At 35.8% G+C, this 25,381-nt stretch overlaps 1 protein-coding gene across 17 annotated transcripts in view; it reads left to right on the forward strand.

Moving 5' to 3' along the window:
• C2CD5 (C2 calcium dependent domain containing 5) overlaps nucleotides 1–20,479 on the forward strand; it is an 82,054-nt gene extending 61,575 nt beyond the window's left edge. For 5 of the 17 annotated variants that reach the window (XM_065887359.1, XM_065887361.1, XM_065887360.1 and 2 more), the window contains 9 exons: nucleotides 1,235–1,298; nucleotides 2,058–2,119; nucleotides 2,330–2,428; nucleotides 2,901–2,990; nucleotides 3,473–3,560; nucleotides 4,531–4,617; nucleotides 15,409–15,599; nucleotides 18,307–18,453; nucleotides 19,145–19,276. In XM_065887359.1, the coding sequence (XP_065743431.1) occupies nucleotides 1,235–1,298; nucleotides 2,058–2,119; nucleotides 2,330–2,428; nucleotides 2,901–2,990; nucleotides 3,473–3,560; nucleotides 4,531–4,617; nucleotides 15,409–15,599; nucleotides 18,307–18,453; nucleotides 19,145–19,276 (960 nt within the window). Of the gene's footprint in view, nucleotides 1–1,234; nucleotides 1,299–2,057; nucleotides 2,120–2,329; nucleotides 2,429–2,900; nucleotides 2,991–3,472; nucleotides 3,561–4,530; nucleotides 4,618–13,037; nucleotides 13,089–13,998; nucleotides 14,101–15,408; nucleotides 15,600–18,306; nucleotides 18,454–19,144 lie in introns of all 17 variants that reach the window. The other 12 variants (XM_065887351.1, XM_065887349.1, XM_065887354.1 and 9 more) reach the window with 5 other exon arrangements.
• Nucleotides 20,480–25,381: the final 4,902 nt, after the last annotated feature.

Below are 25,381 nucleotides of genomic sequence, written 5' to 3' on the forward strand. Positions count from 1 at the left end.
AGTAAAGCAGGAAGGTGACAGTAGAGTTGTATTGGGATGGGATTGGAGGTTTGAAGCGTCTAGAATATTGCCCTTGAATGTGATCAGGATGTCAGCTGTGGGAGATGCTCAAGGCTTAACTGAGGTGAGACTGTTACCTTGTAGAAAACTCAAACCATATGAATTTGTGCCTCTTTCTCATAATATCTACAGTCTGAGAATGGAGGAAAAAAATGGAGGTTGGTAAAAGGTTAAGGAGTAAAAAGTTCCAGGGTACAGTTTAGAGCAGTTGTACTCAAAGTGCCCTGTGATGGTGGCATCAGCAACAGCTGGGAGCTTGTAAGAAATGCCAACTCTGGGGCCCCGACTTCAGACCTAGTAAATGAAATTTTCAAAGTGGGGCCCAGGAATCTGCTTAACAAACCCTCCAGATGAGGGTTACTTTCACTTCGATCCAGAGCATTTTTCATATTTTCTGATCCAGGGATCCTGGCTAAGTAGAGAACAGAAGTGCTTGGAGTATGGGCAGAAGAGGGCAAGGTGTAGATTCAGTAAGAGAGATGGGGGTTATAGTTGGAGAATGCTGGAGATCTGAGTGTAGAATGTTTTGGGGAATACCACAATCGAGTTATGGCCATGACTGTGAATGGCTAAAGCAAAGTGGAAGTGAAAGTGGTTCTTGACATCTCGGGTGTAAGTCAGGACTTAGATCCCCAATGTACAGATGAATGTCAATATATGTCCAGTTGGATATGTTCATTACTTATAATTCACAACAGAATATTGTGATGTAGGAAAAATGAAATTTGTACTTATTCTTTTAAGACATGCCTTTAAATTTACCCCTATGTAATTTTATTTTAAAGCAGTTCTATATTTCGTCAAAAGATTTTTTGAAATTGCACTTTATTAATTTAAACAAATAGAGATAATGACTGCTTGTTATCTTTGTAAATCTTTTGGAACATGCCCAAAAGACTTGAGAAAAGACTTGAGAAAAGGCTCGATTTTTTTTAAACTCAATATACTTTATAATGTAAAATATTTCATTTTGAAGTATTTATAATTATTGTGGAAAAATTTATAGCTACTACAAAAATTTTTTCAAGTTTTATATTTTAACTTAGGGAAAAATGGCCCTACTTTTCCTTGACTCTTATGTTTTCTATTTAATAAATAATAAAAACGATTTTTTAAAATTTGAAACAATTATATATTTACTACTTATGTGATAGGTTCAATCTTTCATTTTCAGATCGATGACACAGATGCTATGGAAGACGTACATTCTCTACTCACTGATGTTCCGCCTCCTGCAGGTGAACAGAGAAAAATTACCTGGAGATGAGACTAGTTTTGCATATCAGTATTTCAGTTCATAATTATTGTAGCACTAACTTTATTTTAACAGCTTTATCAGTGTTACTTTGTGTCACGTTCTTTGCTGCTCCAAGATTGAAAACATCGTTTAAAAATATTTACATTAGAACTTAGGTGAACTGATTTTTAATCTTTTTGTTTATGCATTACAAAAAAACCATGGTAATTTATTAACATGGTCTGAAATTTCCCAGAGGTATAGAGTTTTAGAAAAAAAGAATGAATGGATCTTAGTTAGAACTTCATGTAATAATTGAAAAATGTTATTCTTTTTTAAAAACTTTATTTATTTATTATTCATTTTTGGCTGCATTGGGTCTTCGTTGCTGCACGTGGCTTTCCCTAGTTGCAGCGAGTGGGGGCTGCTTGTCGTTGCAGTGCATGGGGTTCTCATTGCGGTGGCTTCTCTTGTTGCGGAGCTCGGGCTCTAGGCACGTGGGCTTCAGTAGTTGTGGCACGTGGGCTCAGTAGTTGTGGCTCACGGCTCTAGAGTGCAGGCTCAGTACTTGTGGTGCACGGGCTTAGTTGCTCCACAGCATGTAGGATCTTCCCAGACCAGGGCTTGAACCCGTGTCCCCTGCATTGGCAGGCAGACTCTTAACCACTGTGTCATCAGGGGAGCCCCCAAAAATGTTATTCTTTAACACAAAAATAAATGAAATGTTATCATATGTTTTCCCTATAATTTATTTTGACAGGCTTTTATAGTTGTAATACAGAAATTATGCCTGGTATAAATAATTGGACATCTGAAATACAGGTAAACCTTTTATTCTTTATTTTAAGCAAATATAGCATATGTGATTTTAGCAAGTTTTTTCTTAATATATGTTTTCTTTTCGGCCTCTTTACTGCAGTTAAAATCTTATCTTTAAAAAAAATGCCACAGTAGTTATGATTGTTTATATTCTGTTACAGTATTTAGTTCAAAATAATGAAATGACATGCCATTATATCTCCCCATATTTAGATGTTCACATCAGTAAGAGTAATCCGATTAAGCAGCCTTAATCTAACTAATCAAGCCCTCAATAAGAATTTTAATGATCTCTGTGAAAACTTGCTCAAGGTAGGAACCTTTTGACTAACTATACTTTAGCTAAAACTCCTCAGGATCATGAAATTAAAGAAGAAAAGTATTTATATTGTCTGGAATACCTTACACAGTGCAGGCCGAATTATTTTAATTTACTTATCAGTCTTAACCTGCCATCAAGTAAAATGCTAAAGATGTCCTCTCCATCTTAATATGCCACACTATAAAAGGAATATATTTTAAGTTATTTCATAGCGTTAAACTTCATAAAAATCTATATTTGTAAATTTAAAAAACGCCTTATTTTTTTATGACTTAGAAATATGATTAAATCTTATTGTCTGCTTAGATATTAAAAATGTATTCTTAATGAAAGAATAGATGAAACAGAAGTGTTTTAATCTTCTCAACTTTATTTGCCATAGTATAATATACATTAAAAGATCAGTTTTTGTAAATTTTTAAATTAAAAGAAATGATATTACTAATATTTTCTTTTGTGTAGAGCCTGTATTTTAAACTACGGTCTATGATCCCCTGCTGCCTTTGCCATGTAAATTTTACAGTATCTCTCCCTGAAGATGAATTAATTCAGGTAACTGAGGTTCAGTCTGTTATTAAAGAAGATTTCTAACTTTGGTCTGTTTTAATATTATACATTTGCCATAATTAAAGAAGTATAAGCTGCTTTACTTCAAAATATTTTTAAATGTACTAGTATGAGGCAGACCTTGTCTGTCTGTTTCACTTTTGTGAACTCTAGTTATCTGAAGGTGTACTCATATGTGTATTCCAGCGTATGTACACTAGAAGGTGTGCTTCTGTGCGACTTCTCTAGACCCCATCTTTTAGAGAAGGTTTTTGAGCTCTTTCTGGAATACCTACATTTAGGTATACATGTTGGGCTTAGTTGTAGTCTGAATGTCTGAGTTTATGTGCAGTTCTGGTTGAGAATCTTAACCAGGAAAGGCAAATTAGCCAGTTTGCATAAGTTGTTCCATGGTACTGAAAAAGAATTATAAGAAACTTTTTTGGGGAATGATTGTTTTGCTAATCATATTGTTTCTGTGATTCTAGGTTACAGTCACAGCAGTTGCAATAACTTTTGACAAAAATCAGGCTTTACAGACCACAAAAACACATGCTGAGAAGTCATTGCAAAGAGGTAAACCTGTGGTAGATGGGAGCACAGTTCATGTTTGTCTGTGTTATAATTCAGTGATAAAATATAGAGGATAGGTAGAATAAATAAATGACGTGTTTCTTGACAAGATACTGTCACTTCTTCTGTTTTCTTTATCAAGATAGCTGTGTGGATAAGCATATGGCTGACGATATTTTTCACACCTGAATAGGTGGTTGGCTGCTATTTATGTAGAAAATGCTGCTGTTTTTTAGAGTTAGCTTATAACATTAGTTCTGCAGTAATTTAGAGGCTCCTATCCTAGGAACTCTGGGGAGGTCCTCAAGGCATCTGAGAACCAACTGATGTAGTAAGCACCATGGATTTTTCTCAGGAAAGGTCCCCTAGTGTTCAGCAGATTTTCAGAGTTGTTCTTTATCCAGTAAAATTTAGGAAGTACCGTGCTTAATATATTCCAAAGAAATGCAAAATCTTAGAAGCCATTTGTGTGTTCTGAAAAAAAAGAAGAGGGAAATAGTATACTTTCTAAAGTTTAATGACTTACTGGCTAAATAAATATTCATGATTAATATTTTTTAAGTTGAATATATCCTACATATAGCATTGAATTAATGTCAGATAGATGTATTAAATGATTATGTGTTCAGATATTTATCAAAAAATATAGATAATAACTGGTTTAAGTGTCACAGAACTAGTATAGTACAAAAAGTAGGATAATAATAATCATTAGTGAGTGCTTATTCTTTGCCAGGCACTGTGCTAAGAGATTTATATACATTACCCTTGCTAAATCTCACAACAGCCCCACCAGAGAAGATAGCAACCACTCTCAATGTCTGCAGGTGAAGGACCCCCATGGAAGAAAGCAAGGACAAAACAACCAGAATTAACTGAGTTGGGGGGAAATTTATATGTTATCCCAGAGTAATTTTTTAAAAATTAGTAAGAGATCATTACTAATTAACTTGTGTTTTTCCTGCCTCTCAAGCCTCTACAGATAATGAAGAACTTCTGCAGTTTCCCCTCGAACTCTGTTCAGATTCACTTCCTTCTCATCCTTTTCCACCGGCTAAAGGTTGGTTAAGTAAGGGAAATGCAAGCACAAATACTAGTTTCTAGATCCTTTTACTTGCCTCTTCACTGTAGGTAATCTTAACTTAATTTTGAGATGGAGATTTATTCTTCATTTCCTCACTGTATGTTTCTTCATGTTCATAAAGGCGAGAGAGTAATGTTCCTTTTATTTTAATTTCTCAAGTAATCTCATCATGACTTATTAAGGTAATTTTTTGTGTGATATTCCATTCTTGTAACTCAAATGTATTAAAGTTTTATTTTCAGAGATTTGGATTTCCCAAAGTAACTATTCACATATGGTATATTTTGATATTTATATTATATCTGGTAAATTTTTTTCTAGCAACACTAACCTTCTGCAAAAATTTTTAGATTTTCATACACAAACAGAATACTTATTTTCTTCAGAAGCTATGTGGAGAGGTTTTGGGTGGAGGTTAGTACAAGTGAGAAAGGGATGAGCTTTCTGTCTTTCGGGTGTCTTGGTTATATTTGAGGAACATTTTTTCAAATGCAAAATGATTGTCCCTTAATTCAGTAGCAGTAGATCTACTTAGATCTGTACAATCTTTGGAGAAAAGTGGGAGGAGGTTTTTTCCATTTCTCTTCTGATTTCAGTGTAATTTTTATTATAAAAATTTCAGAATTACTGTACCTTATCTTGTAGCATTACATACACAATAAATGTAGTTTGTGTTTTTTCCTAAGTTCTTTATTCTTAGAAATGATGCTTTTGTTATTTAAAACCAAATTGGCATTTCTAATTTTTCTGTTTTATAATACAAGTGACATTATTTTATGGTTTCTACTTATCAGTTACTTTATCTGATACCGTATTAGTTATAATACAGCATAGTTTTATATTCACATTGCCTATATGTCAATAGAGTACTAAATCAGTGCAAGGCCTGTGTAGATAAATAGATCTTATCTCATATTTTGAAGCTGAAAAGAAACTACTTTCAGATTCTGAACTTTCTAACATGGTAACTGTGGTTCTTTTTCCTTTTTGTCTAAATTAAAATTCTAATGTAGAACTCCATAGAGAATTTCTTGAAAGAATAGAGAGGAAAAATCAAATCCAAAGACAATCTGAGTTCAGATTTATAACTTAAACATAGCTTTCAGAACAAAACGCAGAACAATCTAGAATCTTCCTTGAACTGACTAGATAGGATTTTTTTTTAAACACGTATTTTCTACAGAAACTTATATTTAACACAGGGTTAGTTCCAAACCACTTTTAGGTATCACTTCATTTATCCTTACCCAGCAGTGGTGGCTAGGGGGAAACCAAAACCAAAAACCCAGTCAGCAATGACGAAAAGGTTTGATCAATTGCTAACCTATACAGATACTTATTTGTGGATTTGGGGTCCCTGTTAGCCCAACTCTACCATGTTGTTAATAGCTACTGAATTCTGCAGAAGATTAGATTTAAACTCTGTAAATTGGCCGTATCTATATTGATAACTTACAGTTTCTGCGATAGCTTTCAAAATATTTTCAAAGGTAGTGAGAACTAGTGCTTTTTGAAGTCATTAGTATATTTTGTACAAATGATACTCTGAACTTAAAAACAAGGAAAGAAGAATTTGAGTAGAATAAGTCATATCTGAACAGTCCCTAAAATATTTGCAATTTATTTTAAGGAGCATGGAGAGGGGCCATAGGTGGAGTAATAAACCAAGAGACCTGGCTTTTCTTCTCAGTTCTGCTACTGATAAAGTGTGAGAACTTGGGCCAGGTAACCTCTAATTAAGCCACTTTTAGTTCCTCATTTGTAAAATGTGAAAGGATTAAGATTCTCTCTAGCCTTTAAATTTCTCTGATTTCTTGAGTTTCTATAGTTTATGGTTCTTCAATTATTAACATGTCCCTATTATTAAAAACGTAAAAGCTAAATTATGCCTGAGGTCTCACTGAGCTTCTGTTAATTAATTTTCCAGATAACTTCAAATCAGTTAAACCAATGATTTTTAAACTCTGTTCCTCCAGACCATAGAGTTTCTTCAGAGGTGCCTCATGGCCTTCCAGGAGGCAAGGTGCCGGCGGGGTGAGAAGATAGGTCTCTAGACCCCCTACTTCTGAACTAGAGCAGCTTCAATGCACTACGCTTTATGTATCAGCTTTCTATATATGATTTTGTTGGAAGAAAGGGTTTCAAAAAGTTTGAAAATCACTGAATCAGATCATGCCACCCTTATCATCATCATCATCATTGTCACCATTGTCAGCTTCATAATGATCAATATCATCACATCTAATACTAATATATATAAAACTTTAATACTAAGTGCTTAACTATAAAACCTATGTGCCTTTCCTTGAATGTTACATTTTAAAATCATCAATGAACACTAAAAAGTTTATCTGTTTACTTTTTTTAAAGTCGTGTAAATTGTGGTTTACGTTGCACCCTTATGTATTGTCTTTGCGTCCTCATGTCTTGCCAGGAGAACATGGGCTATGATGTATATATTAGAAAAAGTTATCTCAAAGTGTTTTGGAAAATTTGAGGATAGGATGGGTTTTGAAAAGGTCTGAAAAGTGTAATAATAGAGTGTTATATCATGAATGTAGTAATTGAACATTGTAACATGAAGGAAGGCTTTGAATAGAGAATAGAAATATCTGGGAAAAGTTAAGCTTAGCAGTTTAGAGGAAATAGGTGGGAGAGAAAGGTGAGGGTGAGGAATAAATGCTCAGAGAACTTCTCTACTTTCTTACCTGCAACCACAAGAGGTTTAAAAGTTAACTACTAATACTGATAAGTAAATAAATATATAGTTTTTATAGTTTTGTTAGGTTAGTTAGCTAAGCTGATCGAGATTTATCTTTTTTAATTCTGAAAACTTTGAATACTAATTTATTTTTCATGTTCTTATCACAAATGGGATAATTTATTAAAATTTTTTATTTCCTTTTATGTTGACAGAGTAGCTCAGGAGCTATGCACAGTATGTTTATTAACACTTCCATCTTTTCACTTGTAGATAAACCTTTCCTTATCTTTTTGTGTTACTGAAAATGAGTGAGTATTATGTGAAGAAAAGATGCTTCAATAACATGTTTCCTAATTGACAGTGTAGAGTAAGCTTGGGCCTGAATTGTCCATCCATGCTTAATTTTTTTTCCTTCCATCTTTTGTTACATTTGTTACATATTTTGTTTCTCAAGGTAACAGAATAGTTTGATGTATGTCTCAAATTTGGGGTTGATTTGGTGTTACCTTGATAGTTACCATGATTTTTCCGATTTGAAATATTAAAACGTGCTGAGCCTAAGTAATTTCTTAAAGGACATTATCATGTGAAGGTCATCAAAATTCTTTGATGAATACTGTGAGGAACAGAGATGATGTGGCATCACTATAAATTCCTTTTTTAAATGAAACTGTGTTAAGAAAAAAGAGGACTATAGCAAATTTTTTATACCACTTTCATAATGTTTTTTCCTCCTCATTAATATCTACATGTCAGCTTTCTGAATATCTGTCACTTCACTCTGAAATGGTTTTTTAAGAGGCTTTAAAAATGATATATATTTTTATGAAATGAAAAAAGATGGAGCAAATATAGTAAAAATAGGGAATCTGAGTGAATGTAATCTGGGTGAAAATTTTTTTAAAAATCAATAAGATATTTCTCATGGACTGTAATTAATCTTAAAAATTTTATGCATGTAATTTTTATAAAAGGTTGGCATGTTACTTTAGATACATGTCTAAAGACCTGAATCTTGAGATATTTGAAACCATATTGAGGGACTTAAGAACTTACATTAGACAAAAGTGTTTGAATTATATACCACTATAAATAGATCTCAAATACTTTATAAATCTAATCTATAATAGGATAATTGCTTTCATTAAAATTCTGAGAGTTTAAGGCTATAAAAGGGTTTAATTAAGTCAGTTTTAGTGTTTATATACTGTTGGATGGAACTGTATAGAGGAAAAGTTTTTTATATCACCCTTGTTTCTGTGTCCATTTTGCTTTATGCTGGGGTGGTATCCTCATGTTCAGTGGCATTAGCTATAGCCTGGGAGAAGTTCTTTTTTCACTGAGCAGTTGCTGATGAATAAGACAAATATAGGTCAAATTCTGGATTTCAGTAAAAAAGAAAACAAGTTTGCTTACACCCTCAATATATTATACTCCATAATTAGGTATCCACAGTTGAAGCTTTTTTCTTTATTTTTATGGTAGGCTATCAGAATTACTTTTTGTTAAACCAAATTTGATTTTAAAAGATAGTTTAATTTTTTAAACTTAAATGACTTGCCTCACATTATTTTAACTTGTAATTAGAAATATAAATCTATAAGACCTACAAAAGTTAGCTTTTCCTTTTTCCTGCCAACTAATGGTTCTGAATTCTTACAAGTATATATAATTCTTTATGCTAACTAAAAATGTTTTTATGTATTAAGAGTTCATTCCATGTCTGTTTTCTCTCTTATTTTTTTTAAGATATATTTTGTCACTGTGACCAAATGGTAGCAACTATATAAAATGCTAAAGTTCTTCATGTTATCTGTGGCCACAGCAGTGAGTGAGGGCTCCTGAAAGGAGAAAAATGCTGAGGGGAAGGAGAATGAGAGGAAAACAGAAACTAAAGAGTGGAAAATGTGAAAACCTCATCCAAGAAGTGGGAAGGAGAGAAAGAGTTGATGGAGGAGTAGAGATAAGGAATCTTAGCTTCTCCAAGAGCTCGAGGGCAGTGAAATCCAGAGTCAGAGGAAGAGGGAGTGAAAAGCAAAGCAAATTGAATTGGGTTACTGACCCAAAACAAGGATTATTTGGAAAAAAGGATACAAAGGATGGGAGTGAGAGGAAGAGTGAATGATGGGGATTGAAGAAGAAAAGCAAGTGAGTTAGAATGTTGCATACCCGGGGTTGGAAGCTTTAATGACTCAAATAGGGCAGCTAATTGTCCTTTGTCATCTGCTGTATGTATTACCTGTGTAGCTGTGTAGTTGAATTTTTTTTTTTTTTACTAGTGGAATATCCAGATCGAAGCAATTTGTGTCTTTCTGTATGCCTTAGTAATTTTTAACTATAACATGGCAATTTCATTATCAATCCACCAATATTTAAAGACCATTATGGACCAGATTTATACTGAATGTTTATGTACATCATTTGTTTAACTCAGTCATTAAGCCAGATTTTATAGTTATAAGACATAGCTGATCCATGCATTATAGATTGATGGAAGTGCTTAAAGGGACATAAAACCAAATTTTGATCATAATCATTTAAAACTAAGAATGGTTAAACAGGAAAATAAAACATACAGTTTAGAGACTCCAGATTGCATATATTTTAATCTGCCAGAGAACCTTTTCAGAATTTGCAGGAGGTTTTTCAAATTTTGTAATTTTCTTAGGGTGACTGGAAAAGATTATCTCAAATACTTTTTAGTTATTCAAAGCAAAGGTGATCTGTAAATTTTAATGGTAGAAAGTAAGTTGTTAGAAGAGTAGTCAGTGTAAAACTTTATCATAGCTAACCCATACCTTTGTCATTGGTTATTTAGGAGAATGGAAGCATCTCAAACTTCGGAAGCACTGGCAGGTGTATAATTGAGGGAGGAGGAATTCTTGCAACATTTTTTTTTCTGTTTTTCATCTATATGCTCATTTCCACTAAACTGCTTTAATCTAGGTTAATCCCCCTCCCCACTCCGCTAAGGCCTGTTAAAAATTGCTCAAGTGTAGTAAGAAAATAGTCAATCTGCATGTTCTGTTTGCCTCAGTAACTTTCTATGGTTGTTTTTTGAGGGATAGCGGGATTATCAGTAACTGGTGACTTTTTAAAAAAGCAAAATTGTATTCAGTGGGGAAGGACATGCTAAGAGAAGTGGGCTGCTGGGTGGCTTGCTGTAGACTGTCTTTGCAGCTACAGTGGGGCCTCGCATACGAAGTATTTGTGTCAAACTCTTCCACAGAGATGTGCAAATAGCCAGAACTGGGTGCCAGCCCCTCAACAAAGCCCAAAGGACTTTAAATAAGGTTTTTACCCCTGAGTATGAAATATGTTGTCTTTTTTTAAGTATTGGCTTAGAGATTGCATACGGATTTATTTATTCTTAAGCAGAATTACTGCTTTGTCAGTGAGCCAGACAGCTAATATCTGCAGTTCCTTCTCTTGTGAAAAGCCTGTTATTACCTGGGAAGCCAAACTGTAATTGGAAGGAGCAGGGTGACCGAGAGTCTGAGGTCATTAGATATTTGAGGTGTTCAGACCAGTCCGAGTTGCTGACGTCCAGCTGCTGCCAGGACCAGCTCCTCTTGGGCCTTTTCTCTGAGAGAAAACATGAGCATCCTGGCAAGCATGTTAGGAGACGAACCTGCTCTCCTTCAATGAGGTCAAAAATCTTGTCGCTCAGCCATGTCTCTAATTTAAAAGTTTTGTTCTTTTAAAATTTTAATTCAAACACATTCATATTTGAGGGCAGGGAATAAATATTTTCCCTCACTTGTTTCTCCTCTTCCCTACCTTTCATAAAATTTTTTTTGGAAAAGTAGTAAGTGTACTAAGTGGACATGGTGAAAAATTCAAATACTACAAAAAAAATCACATTTTCCAAAATAAAGCTTCCTTCTCCCTTCGTTTTCCTTCCCAAGAGGCAGATACTCTTTAACAGGTTACTGTCTGTCTTTACAAAGATACTCTATCCTTTTTTAAAAACACAAATATTCTACAGATCATTGTATACCTTTGTTTTTTTCCACCTGACATATTTAGAGATGGGAACAGATACCTTCTACATGTTTAAGCTCTTTTCATGGGTACTTGCCGTTAAATTATATACAGTTGCTACTGGAGAATGCCGTATTACCAAGATAATATCAAGGTATAGAGGACAATTTTAGTAATTTTCACTTTTTCTTTTAGTTTCCTTCCCATCCGCACATTTTAAAAACTTTCACAGAATACCTAATGCCGACTATATTTTCTGTGTCTATACTTACCGAGGGTATACTGCACAGGACATACGAGAGCTCTGGGACACTCCTGGGATGTATGAGCCTGGGGTGGGCTATTTACTGTCCCAGCTTCTGCACTGGGTCTGTTTCCAGGCTGAGCTGTCCCTAGAGATCTGGTAAGCCTCTGAATGTCAGTTCTGTTCTGGTCTTCCTCCTGTAGGTCCCATCGCTTCCTGGGCTTCCATTGCCCCTCAGGATCCTGAATCAGGAGGATACTCCCTCTAGAACTACAGTCTGAGGGCATGATGGTCAGGGCGCATCCAGCGTGATCTCCTCATAGCCATTGTATGGACCTCACCTAGTGATCCCTTTTATCGGACAGTTCTGTATTGTAAGAGGATTGTCAGCCACTGTACACTCTCCAGTATTAGCTTGTGGTCGTTGCCTTAAAAACTGGGGGGTGGGGTGGGTGCGGGAGATACTTCCATTGCACCCAATTAACAGAAACATTCTATAAATCCAATTTTTGAAAAGTATAACTTTTGCTAATTTAAGAATATTACCAGAAGGTCAACACATTAAGCAGAGACAAGAATACATATATTTACTTAGTTTATAATTAAAAAAAAGACTGGCTGACCCAAATTATTCTTACTGTCTTTATGTGTTATTTCTATCTTGGCCACACTGTATTCTCAGTTCTGAAATTCTTTGAAACAAAAATTCAAATAATGCCAGTGTGGATAGAGCCTGAACATTAGAAATGGATTATGAAGTTTTCTTTTTTTTATAGTACTGTTTAAATCTGTACAATGACTTAAATATCTATAGTAAAAATATAAACTATCAGGGAGAATGCAGGATGCTGCTTTTATGAGCTTACTGTAAAGGGGATTCTAGTTTGGGATTTCCGTGGAGAGCGGTCACCTTTTAGTTCCACAAAGTCTTGATAGCTCCAGAAGGAGCTGTTGAAAGCGAAGGCCTTGAATGAAGGGGTTGGTGGTGAGGGGGCAGGTCAGGCTGAGGTTTATGTTTATCTGTGAGACATAGGTCATTACCTTGTCTGTAATTTTTAATCTTACTGGCTCTTCCGCCACAAACATTTCCCTTCTGTTTTTCATTTCAGATTTTCTTCCCAGTAGGTTGACCCTTTTCTCTGTTCAGTTTTCTCACGTCCCGCTTCCATCCCACTAACATTGTTACTGTGTTGATATTTTGTGTGTAGAGTTTCTGAAACCTTTTTTGTGTTATAGTAACAAGTAATCTTTCTTGGCATGGTATTTATTAATGAAGCTAGTTTTCATATATCAGTAGAAACTGTGTTTTAAACCTAAATACTTCTGTTTGGTTTACTTTTATAATGAAGCCATAAAGATTCCCTCCTATTCATCTGGCTTTTAGAGAGTATTAACCAAGAGCAAAGAAGAGATACTGGCTTATACTTAGCACCCAAGCTAATGTTGTTCATATTGTCTTATTAGAACACCTGGAGAGTGCAAGTTCTAACTCAGGTATACCAGCTGCACAGAGAGGTGAGTTTGTCTAATCAAGCAAATAGTCTCCAAAGGTGTGAAATTCTAGTGTGGTGATTCATGAGCATACAGACATCAGAGAAATGCACTCCATGGACGATGGGATAGACACCAAAATGTGGCTTTATTGTAGTTAGAATGTGTCTTACAAAATAGCAATTAAACAAATATCTACATTTTTAGTATTTTAATAGTGTCCCACTTTCTAAAACTAAAGCTTTAGCTTTTTAACATTGTTTTTTAGCTCTGCAGTAGTAAAAGTTATTCTTTTTAAAATGAGGACTTGTTAGGCTCACACTTGCCCCTCACCCCATGTTATCAGAAGCTTTGTCGCCAAAATCAGACATGGAAATAGAATATTGACAAAAATGACCCTTTGGCTTTCCTGTTACTATTGGTAGAAAGAAGATATTTTAATAAAAGATAAGTTAACTAGTGATTTTTTTTCATGTATTCTTCACCATTTGATTCTCATTATTTTTATTTTTGATTTCAGGGTAAAATTAGGGCAAGGAATTATTCACAAAGTTCTGATTGTAAATTAAAGCCCTGACTATAAACAGCTAAAGTATATAAACAGTGTGAAGTAAAAAGAATGGGAAATGAAGTTAGTTGAAACACAGCGTATGGTCCTTTCCCTGATCTCTCTGTTAGACCCACTTCCATTCCCCCAAGAGACCACACAGCTGTGACATCACCAAAGATGCTCAGCCAGCCAAGAACTTGGTTTTGGACAAATCAGTGTCTAAAGCTTGACTCTTTACTATCTCTCTTACCTGACTTGAAAAGGACCACTTTTTCCCCTAAGTTACAGTTAAATTACGTCATCGGAAGGAGTGTTATGACGAGTAAGAGACGTCATCCATATTTTTTCTTTGTTTTTTCTTTTGTTTTCTGTCTGTGTTTTCAGCAACGTCAGTTGATTACAGTTCCTTTGCAGACAGATGCAGCAGCTGGATAGAGCTCATTAAACTGAAAGCTCAGACCATAAGGCGTGGATCAATTAAGACAAGTAGGCGGATGTTTCTACCATGTTCCAATCTGAGAAGCATATCCTTGATTTCCCAGTGGTGAAGGCTAGACCTGACTGCTCAGTAATAACATTGCCAATCAGTCATGCATTGGAGTGTGAAAGCTGCAGACTCTAAAGGTCATTTAGCAAAAGCTATTGGAGGGCCTTTAGATTTTTTTAACTTTAACTGTAGGGTTGTGTTTTTAGTATTTTATTTTTGTGAAGGTATTCTTGAAAGTATATAGATATTATATCATCTAGTGTAAGGAAATGATGAACTCTCTTATTGAAGAGACACTCTTCCAGGACCCAAGGTACTAGGTAGTGTATGGTATTTGTCAGTTTACTAAGAGCGATAAAAGAATGAGGTATTTCCAGAGAGAAAGTGGTCAACTCTTATCTCACTGCTAGACTCAGGATCAGTACTTACATGTTCTTTATCTATACTCCATGTGTTTTGGTAGACTTTGAGGTATTTGAGTGAAAGATTTTACATTAAAGGGAAGGAACTGTGTTTTAGGGGGAAGATCACAAGATAAGGAACCAGCCAGATCTGGTTTTGAATCCTAGTAGTGCCATTTTAATAGCTGTGTGACCTTGGGCAAGTTATTTAAGTTTTGTGAACCTCGGTTTCCTCACGTGTAAAATGGAGATAACACCTACGTTGCTGGGTTGTTGTAAGGATTATATATATACATATATGTGTGTGTGTGTATATATATGTATATATGTCTGGTTTATAGTAGTTATTTGATAAGTGGTAGCTATTATTTGTTATTTTATGAACAAACAACTTTAGACAGCCAAGGTCATTTGTTGAATTTTTTAAATTATGAGTTTGATCGAGAAGGTTTGGAAAAGAAACCTACTACAACTAGTTAAGATATGGTTTATCTACAAGTTGACAATGATGAAGTTGTCTGAAAAAAAGATGGAAAAAGCTGCACTGGGAAATGTAACAACTTTCACACTCTCCTTGTAATAATTTGTTCCTACAGCAGATAATTTTTAATGCTCTACCGCTTTTTCTTCACTTTATAACGATCGTTGTGTGTGTAGCTCCACCTCATCAACATTTTCTTTTGCAGGAATGCCATTTTTCTTCCAAAAGATTCCATTCCAGCATTTCCTCTCATGTTTTTCTTTCTATTTTTAATTGCATGCAGTGCATGATAATTTCTTTCCTTTCATGACATGGCTTAGCCTCACAGACGGCTGAATGTTGTCACCACTTATTTGGAAACCTTAGGGAATAGTTGAGTCACCAGCATATGATCTTGATGCTTTCTCTTCTTTCTCCAATTTTAGCTGTGACCGTCGAAAAAGCAAGTCCAGTGGGTGAAGGAAATTTCCGGAATCGTTCTTCTCCACCTTGTGCAAATTCTACAGTTGGCGTGGTTAAGATGACACCTCTTTCCTTCATTCCTGGAGCAAAAATAACGAAATATCTTGGGATAATTAACATGTTTTTTATTCGGGAAACCACTTCTCTTCGTGAGGTAATTTTATAGTTGTTATTTAATTGTTTTTGTGCGTTTTCTGTGGTTGACGATATTAGTATCAAAACCAAACAAGTTTCAAATTGGTTGTTTATTTGCCAGAAGTAACGCACACACACACACACACACACACACACACACACACACACACACACACCCTTTTTTTCATAACCTGTCTGGATTGCCTCTAGCAGCTAGTATTATCACAAGAGTTGTGTTGTGTTTAATCCCATTTGTTATTAGAAACTCCAGGTCCTTATCATGTGGTAACTAAAACAAATAAATGTATCCGTGTTTGATTAGAGGTTTAAAACAGCCCTGAAAGAACAGCTTAGTCTTCTCAGTAGGTATTTGCCTGAAATATATTTAAATAGCAATTTTTAAGGGTTTACATTTAGAAATAGTAAGGGACTGTATCATGGAGAGATGTCTTGGGGATTGTTTATGTCATTTAGCTCTATCGTTTTCTTCCTCTGAAAAAAACTGAGGCCGCTTGTTTTCTTCCCCTCTCGCCGTCAGTGTGTAAAAATGTTCAAGTTCTTACCTCACAGTGGCTGGGTATCATTAAACTTTAATTTGTTTTTTTAAGTAACAGCAGTTCTAATCTTCTACTCGATGTAGTCAAAGTTAAGAATCAGAGTCAGCCTATTATATTTTGCATTACAGAGGAATTTAAACTCAAGAGAAGATTATATTTCTATTTGTCTTATGTTTTGGAGCAGGACTGCTAAGCAAATTACTGTGGATGGGGAAAATTTTTAATTATTTAGGTGTGAAACCCAATAAACTCTTCAAAATTTACTTCAGCGGTAGTTTGTATTTTTAAAAAGTGTGTTCATTATAAACATGACTTAACTGTGCTTTTTCCCCATTGCTTCACTAGCAGTGTTTCTGTACTTTCTTGGAAATAACAGCTTGCTTATTAATTTTTGATATCATGCTCACCCTCCTGCACCTAGCACAGTGCCTGGTGCAGAGTAAACATAAGTTGTTTCTGTGTAAGTGAGGGAGTGACTTCTGACAGATTAATTAGATAGATGTTTCCTTTAAGATAAATTACTTCTAAAATCATATTCTGATTGTGTTGAGATGGGAAAGAAACTATCTTAAGATGCTCTCAAAAACCTTTTAGTGTAGAATTAAAATAGGAGACACTTTTGTTAAGTTTGACGAAGAAATTTGGGTGTGAGAAGCTGGCATAGATGGGTGAATTGGCCTTTTCCGGTTGCTCTTACTAGCACATGGATATTGTACTATTGAATCCATACACTTTTATTTCCTAAGTGCCTTCTCTGCTGCTTAAGCAACCATACCCCAAAATGTTACTTCACAGTAGATTTCCTTTCAACAGAGATTTGTAATATTAACTGTATGGTATAATATCCCAAATTTATTCATTGCTTGATGAATTATTTGCTTACAATTATATAATCTTTTAAAAATTACCCCTCTGTAGTCTCTGTTACTCTGCTATCAGAATTTCTTGATTTGAGATGGAGGAGGAAAACTGATTAAAGTAAAAGAAAAAACTGTCCCGGGTGATGATTGAGTCAGAGGCAGGCTGACACAACTCACTTAATTCCTTAATTACAAAGAGAGATACCTGTACAAAACTTTATGTAGCATCCTGTGACTTTTCAGAAAGATGTGACCTGGATGAGTGGTTCTTCTAACAGTGTGTTAAATTTTGCCCTTTAACCTCCAGTTTAAAGTTGGAAATTTCTTCCTAGACTATAAATAACATCCAGTAAAATTTGTGGAAAACTTAGGTTGAGAAGCATTTTAAGCTCTCGTTTAGCCTTTGGTTTCTGTTTTGTTTGTTTTTGAACACTGAAAAAGTTCCCCAAACTATTGGATTTCATTCCCTAACTAATATGTACGGACCACTTAGTACGTGCATCTGTTGAAGTAGGTGTTAGCGTATGTAGTTGTGAGCACGGCAGAGTCAGTTCCCCACCTGATGGGATTTAGTCTAGTGGAACTTGGGCATGGTGGACAGTAAATAAATACTCATGTGATTCATAGGTAACTCCTAGTAATAGTAAGTCATATAAAGAAATAAAACAGGGCCTGTCAGAGAATATAATGGGAGAACTTAATTTAGATCTGATAAGGAAGGTTTCTCTGAGGAAGTCACATGTAAACCAGGACCTGAAGAATTGAGTAAAAGTTACCCTGGTGGAAAATTGGGTGTGGAACCTACATGTGCAATGACCCCGAGGCAGGAAAAGATGTCACACCTTTGAGAAACTGAAAAAGACAAGTGCGACTGGAACCTGGTTCATTTTCAGAATAGGAGATATGGATAGCGGGGAAGTCTCATTGTTTTTATTTACCATCAATTTATTTGAATGATGATGGGAATGACTTGCTAGAGGGAGGTGCTGAAGATGGAGGGACAGTTAGAGCTCTTGCTCTGCCATCTGTCCACTAGCTCTGTGGTCCTGGCTCGTCATGGACACATCACACATTCTCTGAGCTTCAGTTTCATCATCTGTAAAATGAAGATAGTAACCCCTGTCATAGACATGTGCTCAGTAAAGGTTTGTTTGTTCATTCATGCAACAAATCCCCATTATGGAGGGAATTAAAATGATTGTCCTTTATATTAAGATCACTTAAGATGTTTTAATATGTATTCTTTGATGTTTTATGTACATTAGTTTACACATGTATCCAGTTTGGTTTTTTGCGCGTCATCATTTAGGAAGGAGGTGTCAGTGGTTTTCTCCATGCTTTTATTGCTGAAGTGTTTGCGATGGTGAGAGCTCACGTGGCTGCACTGGGAGGGAATGCTGTTGTCTCCTACATAATGAAGCAGTGTGTCTTCATGGAGAATCCAAATAAAAACCAGGTGAGATGGGGTTAAAAACCTCTGATGGCGGGAACCTGTGAATGTATCCCATGGCCTTTTCACCTCCCACCCTCCCCCGAAAAAGAGAATTGCTCTTCAAAGCTCTTTGATTCTAGAGGCTTAAAACATGTTTTAATGAATATGTTGGTAACCATGGTCCTGCATAGGTCAGATGCTGTCTTCACATCCCCAGTGACTAGTTATTATTCTTAAATACCTCTGGAAGTTTTGCTCCTAAATTACTGTTTCCTCCACCTTCTTGGTGGGTCTTTGGGATCCAGTGATGGCTAACGGAGGACAGTTAAAGACGCCCTCTGGTTTGGAATGGGATGCTGTCCAGTTCTAACCGCCCTGCTGGTGAAGAGTACATCATGATGGGGCCACACTGTTTGTTTATTTCTAATAAGTAATATAATTCTGTTAATGGGGACAAGGGAATGTTGCTTAGGTTAAATCTTAGAATAAATTTCTTTTATCAGTTTTTTAATAACTCACAATTGTTAAAAATCCCTTTAAAAATTAAATATATTAATGAGTTTGTTTGTTTCCTGTGAATTGCCTTCTTATCCTTTGCTCATTTTTCTCTTGGGTTGTACGCTTCTTCAGCTCTACGGCACCGCCCCCAGGGTAGCCAGCAGAGTATGCGCGTGTTGTTGAGTTTGTGACTGAACATGTCCTGTTGTTCTTATAGGCACAGTGTCTTATAAACGTAAGTGGTGATGCAGTGGTTTTTGTTCGTGAATCTGAATTAGAAGTGGTGTCAACTCAGCAACCTGCTGCCACCTGCCAGCCCTCATGTACTGGAGGAGAAGTTACAACCTGAAGTCAGTTAGAAAGAATGAGCTTCACTAAATGACGTTCATGGGTCTCCTTTGTTTTGTCATTCATTTATCTTACTAGATGTAAAAAATGGACTTGAGAGAATTGAGGAAGAATTGATACATTATGAGTATATTGGATTTGTCTGGGATCACTTGGAGGCCTGAGAATGTTCAAATCTTGACATTTTAGTTTGGCCAGCCTAGACGGACAGGCCCCATGGAGCCTTGACCGCACCTCCCCCCGCCCCCAGGAAGTTCAGATAAACTTCTCTGAGAACTGTAGTAAAGATGGAAGCTATGTATAATTTATGTTGATTTTAATAAAATCATAATTTAGAAAATGAAATGGTAGGATTATCAGGAAATTAGGATAGCTCTCCTAGTGTAATTTAGAGAAACTAAGCAAGAAATGAACAAATTGTTAATAAGTAAGTCATCTGATTCGAGGAATGTATGGGGAAAATGGAGAAAAGTTTTCAGAAAACTATGTGGGTTTCTTAGTATGTTATTTTGATGAGGAATTTGGTAACAACTGAAAGGGAAAATTGCTTCAGCCATCTTTGAAAAAGAAGTTAAAATTCTGCAACTTGTATCCATAATATGTCCTAACTACTGGAAAAGAAAAGTAATTTATCAGAGCCAGTGTCCTTCCTTTGGAAGTTTAAATAAGGAAGGAGGAAAAACATTACTATATAACTTCGTTTCTAGCCAAGTTTCAATTTGTGTTTAATTTGTCTGGAAGAGGCTTGGCTTCAACTGGGAAGAAAAGGCCAGTGAATTTTGTTGAAGTAGTTAAAATATAATTGATCTAGAAGGAACATAAAATTATTTTCTAATAAGTCATACTGCACTCCCACCAAATAAACAGAATTTTAGTAATATCTTAGGGATTTTTGATGGTGAGTTAGAGTGTATTTGGCATAGAGTTTGGAACTGTAACTTGAATGTAAATATGCTGCAGAATGTTGAATATATGGATAGAAATACTTTTTTTGTCAATGCCAAATACCTATTACAAGTGAACCTTTAAAAGTACATTCCTCCTTTGCACAACAAAATTTCTTTATAAAACTCATGATTTTGTTCTTCCAGGATAACAACTGCCCTAAAGATTAGGAGTCATTTCCTTGTTATCACAGGTGTCAATATTTTTCTGTACCTTGTTTATAATTTTATTTTTTAAATAAAAAGTTTATAAACTGGAATATTCCTAAATCTCTTTTTTTGCCTCTTTGATGTAGTACTGTCAGTGGTCAGAAATCACTTTCCATCTGATCATCTCCATTCATTTCTTTAGTCAACAGTCATCTGTTGTGCATATACTATATGCAAGGTCCTGTTCTTAATTTGGGGGAAAAATACATATGTAATTGTGCTACTCTCATTGCCTTTGGTAGGAAACCTACACTATTAAGTGAGAAAATGTGTGTAGCTTGGGGTGAAGGTAGCTTCCCCAAGGAAATGATACTTAAGCTCAGTCTAGAAAAATAGGCAGGTCCCTGGAATTGACTGACTTATTCATAGTTTTATTTATCCATCCATCCATCCAGCAGCTATTTTGGGATTCCTGAGTATGTTTCTGAGTCCTTTCTTGGCAGGGGATTCATAATGTAATTATCACTAATTGAGTACCTGTTTTGTGCCACATCCTGTGCATATGCATTGTTACTAATTCTTAAAACATAAAACTAGCTGGGTGACGTTATCTCCATTTTGGTCTGAATATTTGGATACTCAACAGAGGCACAGGCTGATTTCTAGAAAAGCCAGTTACAGAACTCAGGCTTGCTGTCTGTAGACCCAGGCCGTTTGCTCAGTGTGGGTTACCTGTGAAGTACAGTCAGCCCATGCCAAGATTGGCTCCTTCCAGAAAAGCTGATGTTACCTGATGCCCCAAGAGTTGCTGCTGTTCCCTGTGTGTGGATTCCCTCAGAAACATCATTTTAGACGTGCTGGGACTTAATCTTTTGGAAATATTGAGGCCAGTTATGGGATCTAACAGCACACCTCACAGTATCTCTTTCATTCTTTATTCTTTATTTCGTTCTTTATTCTTTATTCTCGTTCATTCTTTATTACAAAGCTTAACTACACAATTTAACCAATACTTTGTTAGTTTGCTAGACTCACTGTCCCACTTCCTCCACCTCCTACTCTGCTGTAATCCATCACCATCTGGCTTCCATCACCTGATCTACCCCTAAATTTGAACATGCCAAGGATGCAAGTGTTGCATTTCAATATTGCAGCATCAGATAGCTGACAGGCTTCTTCATGCATACATATAATTTTTCATAAATGCATAAATTGGATCATGTACATAATTTTTAAAAAGTGGTTTTATTTTTTACCTTTACACCTAGCTTTCTCTTCCCCCATATCATCCCTCCCAATCCATGTTAATAACCTAGTATGTATCCTTCTTACGTATTAAAGTATGCTAATAAGGTATAATTTACATTCAATAAAATTTAAGTGTACAAGTTTTGACAAATAGGTTCAGTTGCGTAACGAAGATAAAGAACATTTCGTCCCCCGAAGAGCACACCCTGTTCCATTTTGCAGTCAGTTCACTTCCCCTTCCATGTAAATAGGATCTTGTGCTTTACACTAAATTTCACTTAGTATAATGCTTTCTAGATGCATCCCCATTTGGACATTTTTGCCTATTATGAATAAAACCTTTTTATTTAAGTTCACACTTTCCTGTGAAAATAGGATTTCTGTTCTATGGGGTTGACTTCTTATTGATAGATAATCTGCCATATGTGTGACAAAACTTCCCCTGATTTTGCTGTCCATCCATGTAGCTTATGGCAACTTTGATCATATCCAAACTTGTAATTTTATTATAGATAGTATGACTTTCGTTCCTTAGATTCCCTGAGTTAAGATGACCTCCCCTCGAGTTTTTGGCTGTCTTGCAGGTTCATGCAACTTGTCCTGAATTGCTTTCGTCTTGGTGGCTCCCCATCAGACTTGCTACCTTCATTGTTTGTTATTAGATAAATGCCATCACCACTTGACCAGTTTTAGCTTGAGTCAGACGCCTGAGAGATTCACAGTCTTCCCACGATAGCCCCCAGCCACACTGAACAAGATGCAGAAAAATGTGGAAGCATGAAAATGTACGTTATGCGAAAGCAACATATTTATTGTCAAACACTTTTGTAGCTTTTTCTTTTTTCAGGGGGAGGGTCTTTCAACGAGTACTTTGAGAATCTGATCTAAGCTCTGTACCTTGTCTCCAGAAGAATAAGCATACACGTAAAATTTTGCACACTACTTCAGGAGGTTTATCAAAAACCCTTCGTTGACCTCAAGTTAAATCTAGTATAGGCTGAATGGAGGGGAATAAGGAACCAGGCTGAAGGAAATATTGGGAAGGATTGGGTAAATCCTATCCTAAAAAGTTTTGACTTTTCTCCAGTAGAAATGTCAAGACATTTTTAAGATTAGACTTTTAAACTTTAAAAAATACATATTTATAGTAGGCAGAATATTGGCCCTCCTGCCACCCTCTGCAAAGCTGAATCTCCAGGGCCTGTGAATCTATTACCTTACATGACAAAAGGGACTTTGAAGTTAGGATCAAAGCTAAAGACCTTAAGATGGGGAAATTATCCAAGGTTATCTTCGAGGGTCCTCGAATCTAATCAGTTGAATCCTTAAAAGTGGAAAGGAGGAGTAGAAGAGTAGGTCAGAGAGATTCGATGAGAGGTGAACTCAACCTGCTGGCTTTCAAGAAGGAAGAAGGGAGCTACAAACCAAGGAATGTGGGTGGCATCTGGATGCTGACAGCCAGCAAGGAAACGGGGTTCTCAGTTCTACAACTGCAAGGAACTGAATTTTGCCAACAACTTAAATGGGTGAGGAAACAGATTCTCCCCTCGAGCCTCTAGAAAGGAACAGGGCTGAAGCCAACAGCTTGGTTTTAGCCTGGTGAGACCCACGTCAGACTTATGACCTGTGGAACTGTAAGATAAACTTAAGTCACTCGCTTTGTGATCATTTGTTATGGTAGCAATGGAAAACTAATACAAGTTCTCATAAGTTTAAATTGTAGAGATACAGTTCAAGTTACCATAGTTATGCCACTTATGGTAACATCTAATGTGAAATGCTTTGCAGACTCAAGGTACAATTGTAACTTTTATTTTCCAATTAATTTTTTAATTGGAATACACATCTGAATAATTAGCGGAAATCCATAATCTCCAGTCTTTGAAGTCATCGTCAGTTCTGGGGGCTTGACACAGTCCCCCAGATATTCAATCAGCTTCCAGAACCTCTTTGGTTTGCATTTGCTTCTCACTGCCACATGGTGTCGCTGTTGGAATGGGTTCCACACAGTAGAAGATGGTCTTCTGCAGCAAGGGTGCCAAACCGGCCAAGACTCCCATACAGGTTTCCAGGATTCTTTAGCAGGTAATTTCCTCCATGCCTACTCCATTCGAGGAAGGCTGCCAAGTTTCAGTTCCTGGTGCTCAGCAGCTGTCAATTGAGTTGTGAGAGCTATATATTCTAGATGTCAGGTTTTTTAAAAAAATATGTATTTTGCAAATATTTCCCCTCAGTCTGTGGCTTATTTTGTGTTCCTTAAACATTATCTTTTGAGGAAAAGAAGTGTTTAATTTTGATGAAGTCTAATTCTTTTTTTTTCTTTTTTGGTTTGTGCTGTGTTCTATCTAAGAAATTTTAGCCTGATGAACCTCACAAACATTTTCTAGAAATTTCACAGTTTTTGGCTTTACATTTGGGTACATGATCATTTCAAGTTACATTTTTATATGGTGTGAGGTAGGGGTCAAGGATTCATTCATTCATTTGCTTGCATATGGATGTCCAATTTCTCCAGCAATGGACAATGTTGACTAGCTTTTCTACATTGGATTGACATGGCATCTTTGTTGAAAATTGATTTTTAGTATATACAAGTATAATTGATTTTTTACATTGATCTTGCATCCTAGTAGATTTTTCCGTGTTTCCTTGGAGTTTTCATGTAGACAATCATGTTATAATTGTACATGGGGACAGTTTTATTTATTCCTTTGAATCTAAATAGCTTATATTTATTTTTCTTGTTCCTTACTAAATTGGCCTTATTAATTATTACCTTATTAAATTATTAAGTAAATATAATTTAGAGTGATAAGGGTGGATATCCTAGCCTGTTCCAGACCTCAGGGGGAAGGCATTCACTATTAAGTATGATGTTATCTGTGGGTTTTTCCAACATGCTCTGAATATTATCAAGTGCTTACTCTCCATCTACTGAGATGATCAGATGAATTTTCTTCTTCAGTTTGCTGATATGGTGAATTACACTTATTGATTTTCAAATGTTAAAACCAAATTTTCAAATGTTAAACAAAATGTTCCCTCCCTTTTTATTTTCCAGAAATTTGTCTAAAATTGATGCTATTTTTTTCCATAAATGTGTGATAGAATTTGCCTATGAAGCCATCTAAGTCTTGAGTTTTCTTTGTTCAAATATCTTTAACTATAAATTGATTTTATTGAATTTATTAATAGATATGGGGCTGTTCAGGTTATCTTTTTCTTCTTGTGTAAGCATTGGTAGTTTGTGTCTAAGTAATTTGTTTTTTCTGATTTGTGGTTTATTGCTATAAAGTTATTAATACTAGCTCCTTATTTATCTTTGTAATATTTGTGGGAACTGTAGTGATGTATCCTCTTTAATTCCTGATATCAGTAATTTGCGGCTCCTCACTTCTTTTCTTGATAAGCTTGGCTGGAAGTTTATGTCATTAATTGAATTTTTCAAAGAACCTGCTTTTGGTTTTATTGATTTTTCTCTATTGTTTTTTCCTCTGTTGTCAATACTATTTGAGTCTGCTCTTATCTTTATATTTCCTTCCTGACACTTGTTTTGGTTTAATTTGCTCTTATTTTTCTAGTTTCTTCTGAGGTGGAAGCTTAGATCATTGATTTGAGGCCTTTCTTCTTTTCTAATATATAAAAGTGAATGTGGGGCTTCCCTGGTGGCGCAGTGGTTGACAGTCCGCCTGCCGATGCAGGGGACACGGGTTCGTGCCCCAGTCTGGGAAGATCCCACATGCCGCGGAGCGGCTGGGCCCGTG

The sequence above is a fragment of the Phocoena phocoena genome, chromosome 11 (genome assembly GCF_963924675.1).
Source record: "Phocoena phocoena chromosome 11, mPhoPho1.1, whole genome shotgun sequence".
NCBI lineage: Eukaryota > Metazoa > Chordata > Mammalia > Artiodactyla > Phocoenidae > Phocoena > Phocoena phocoena.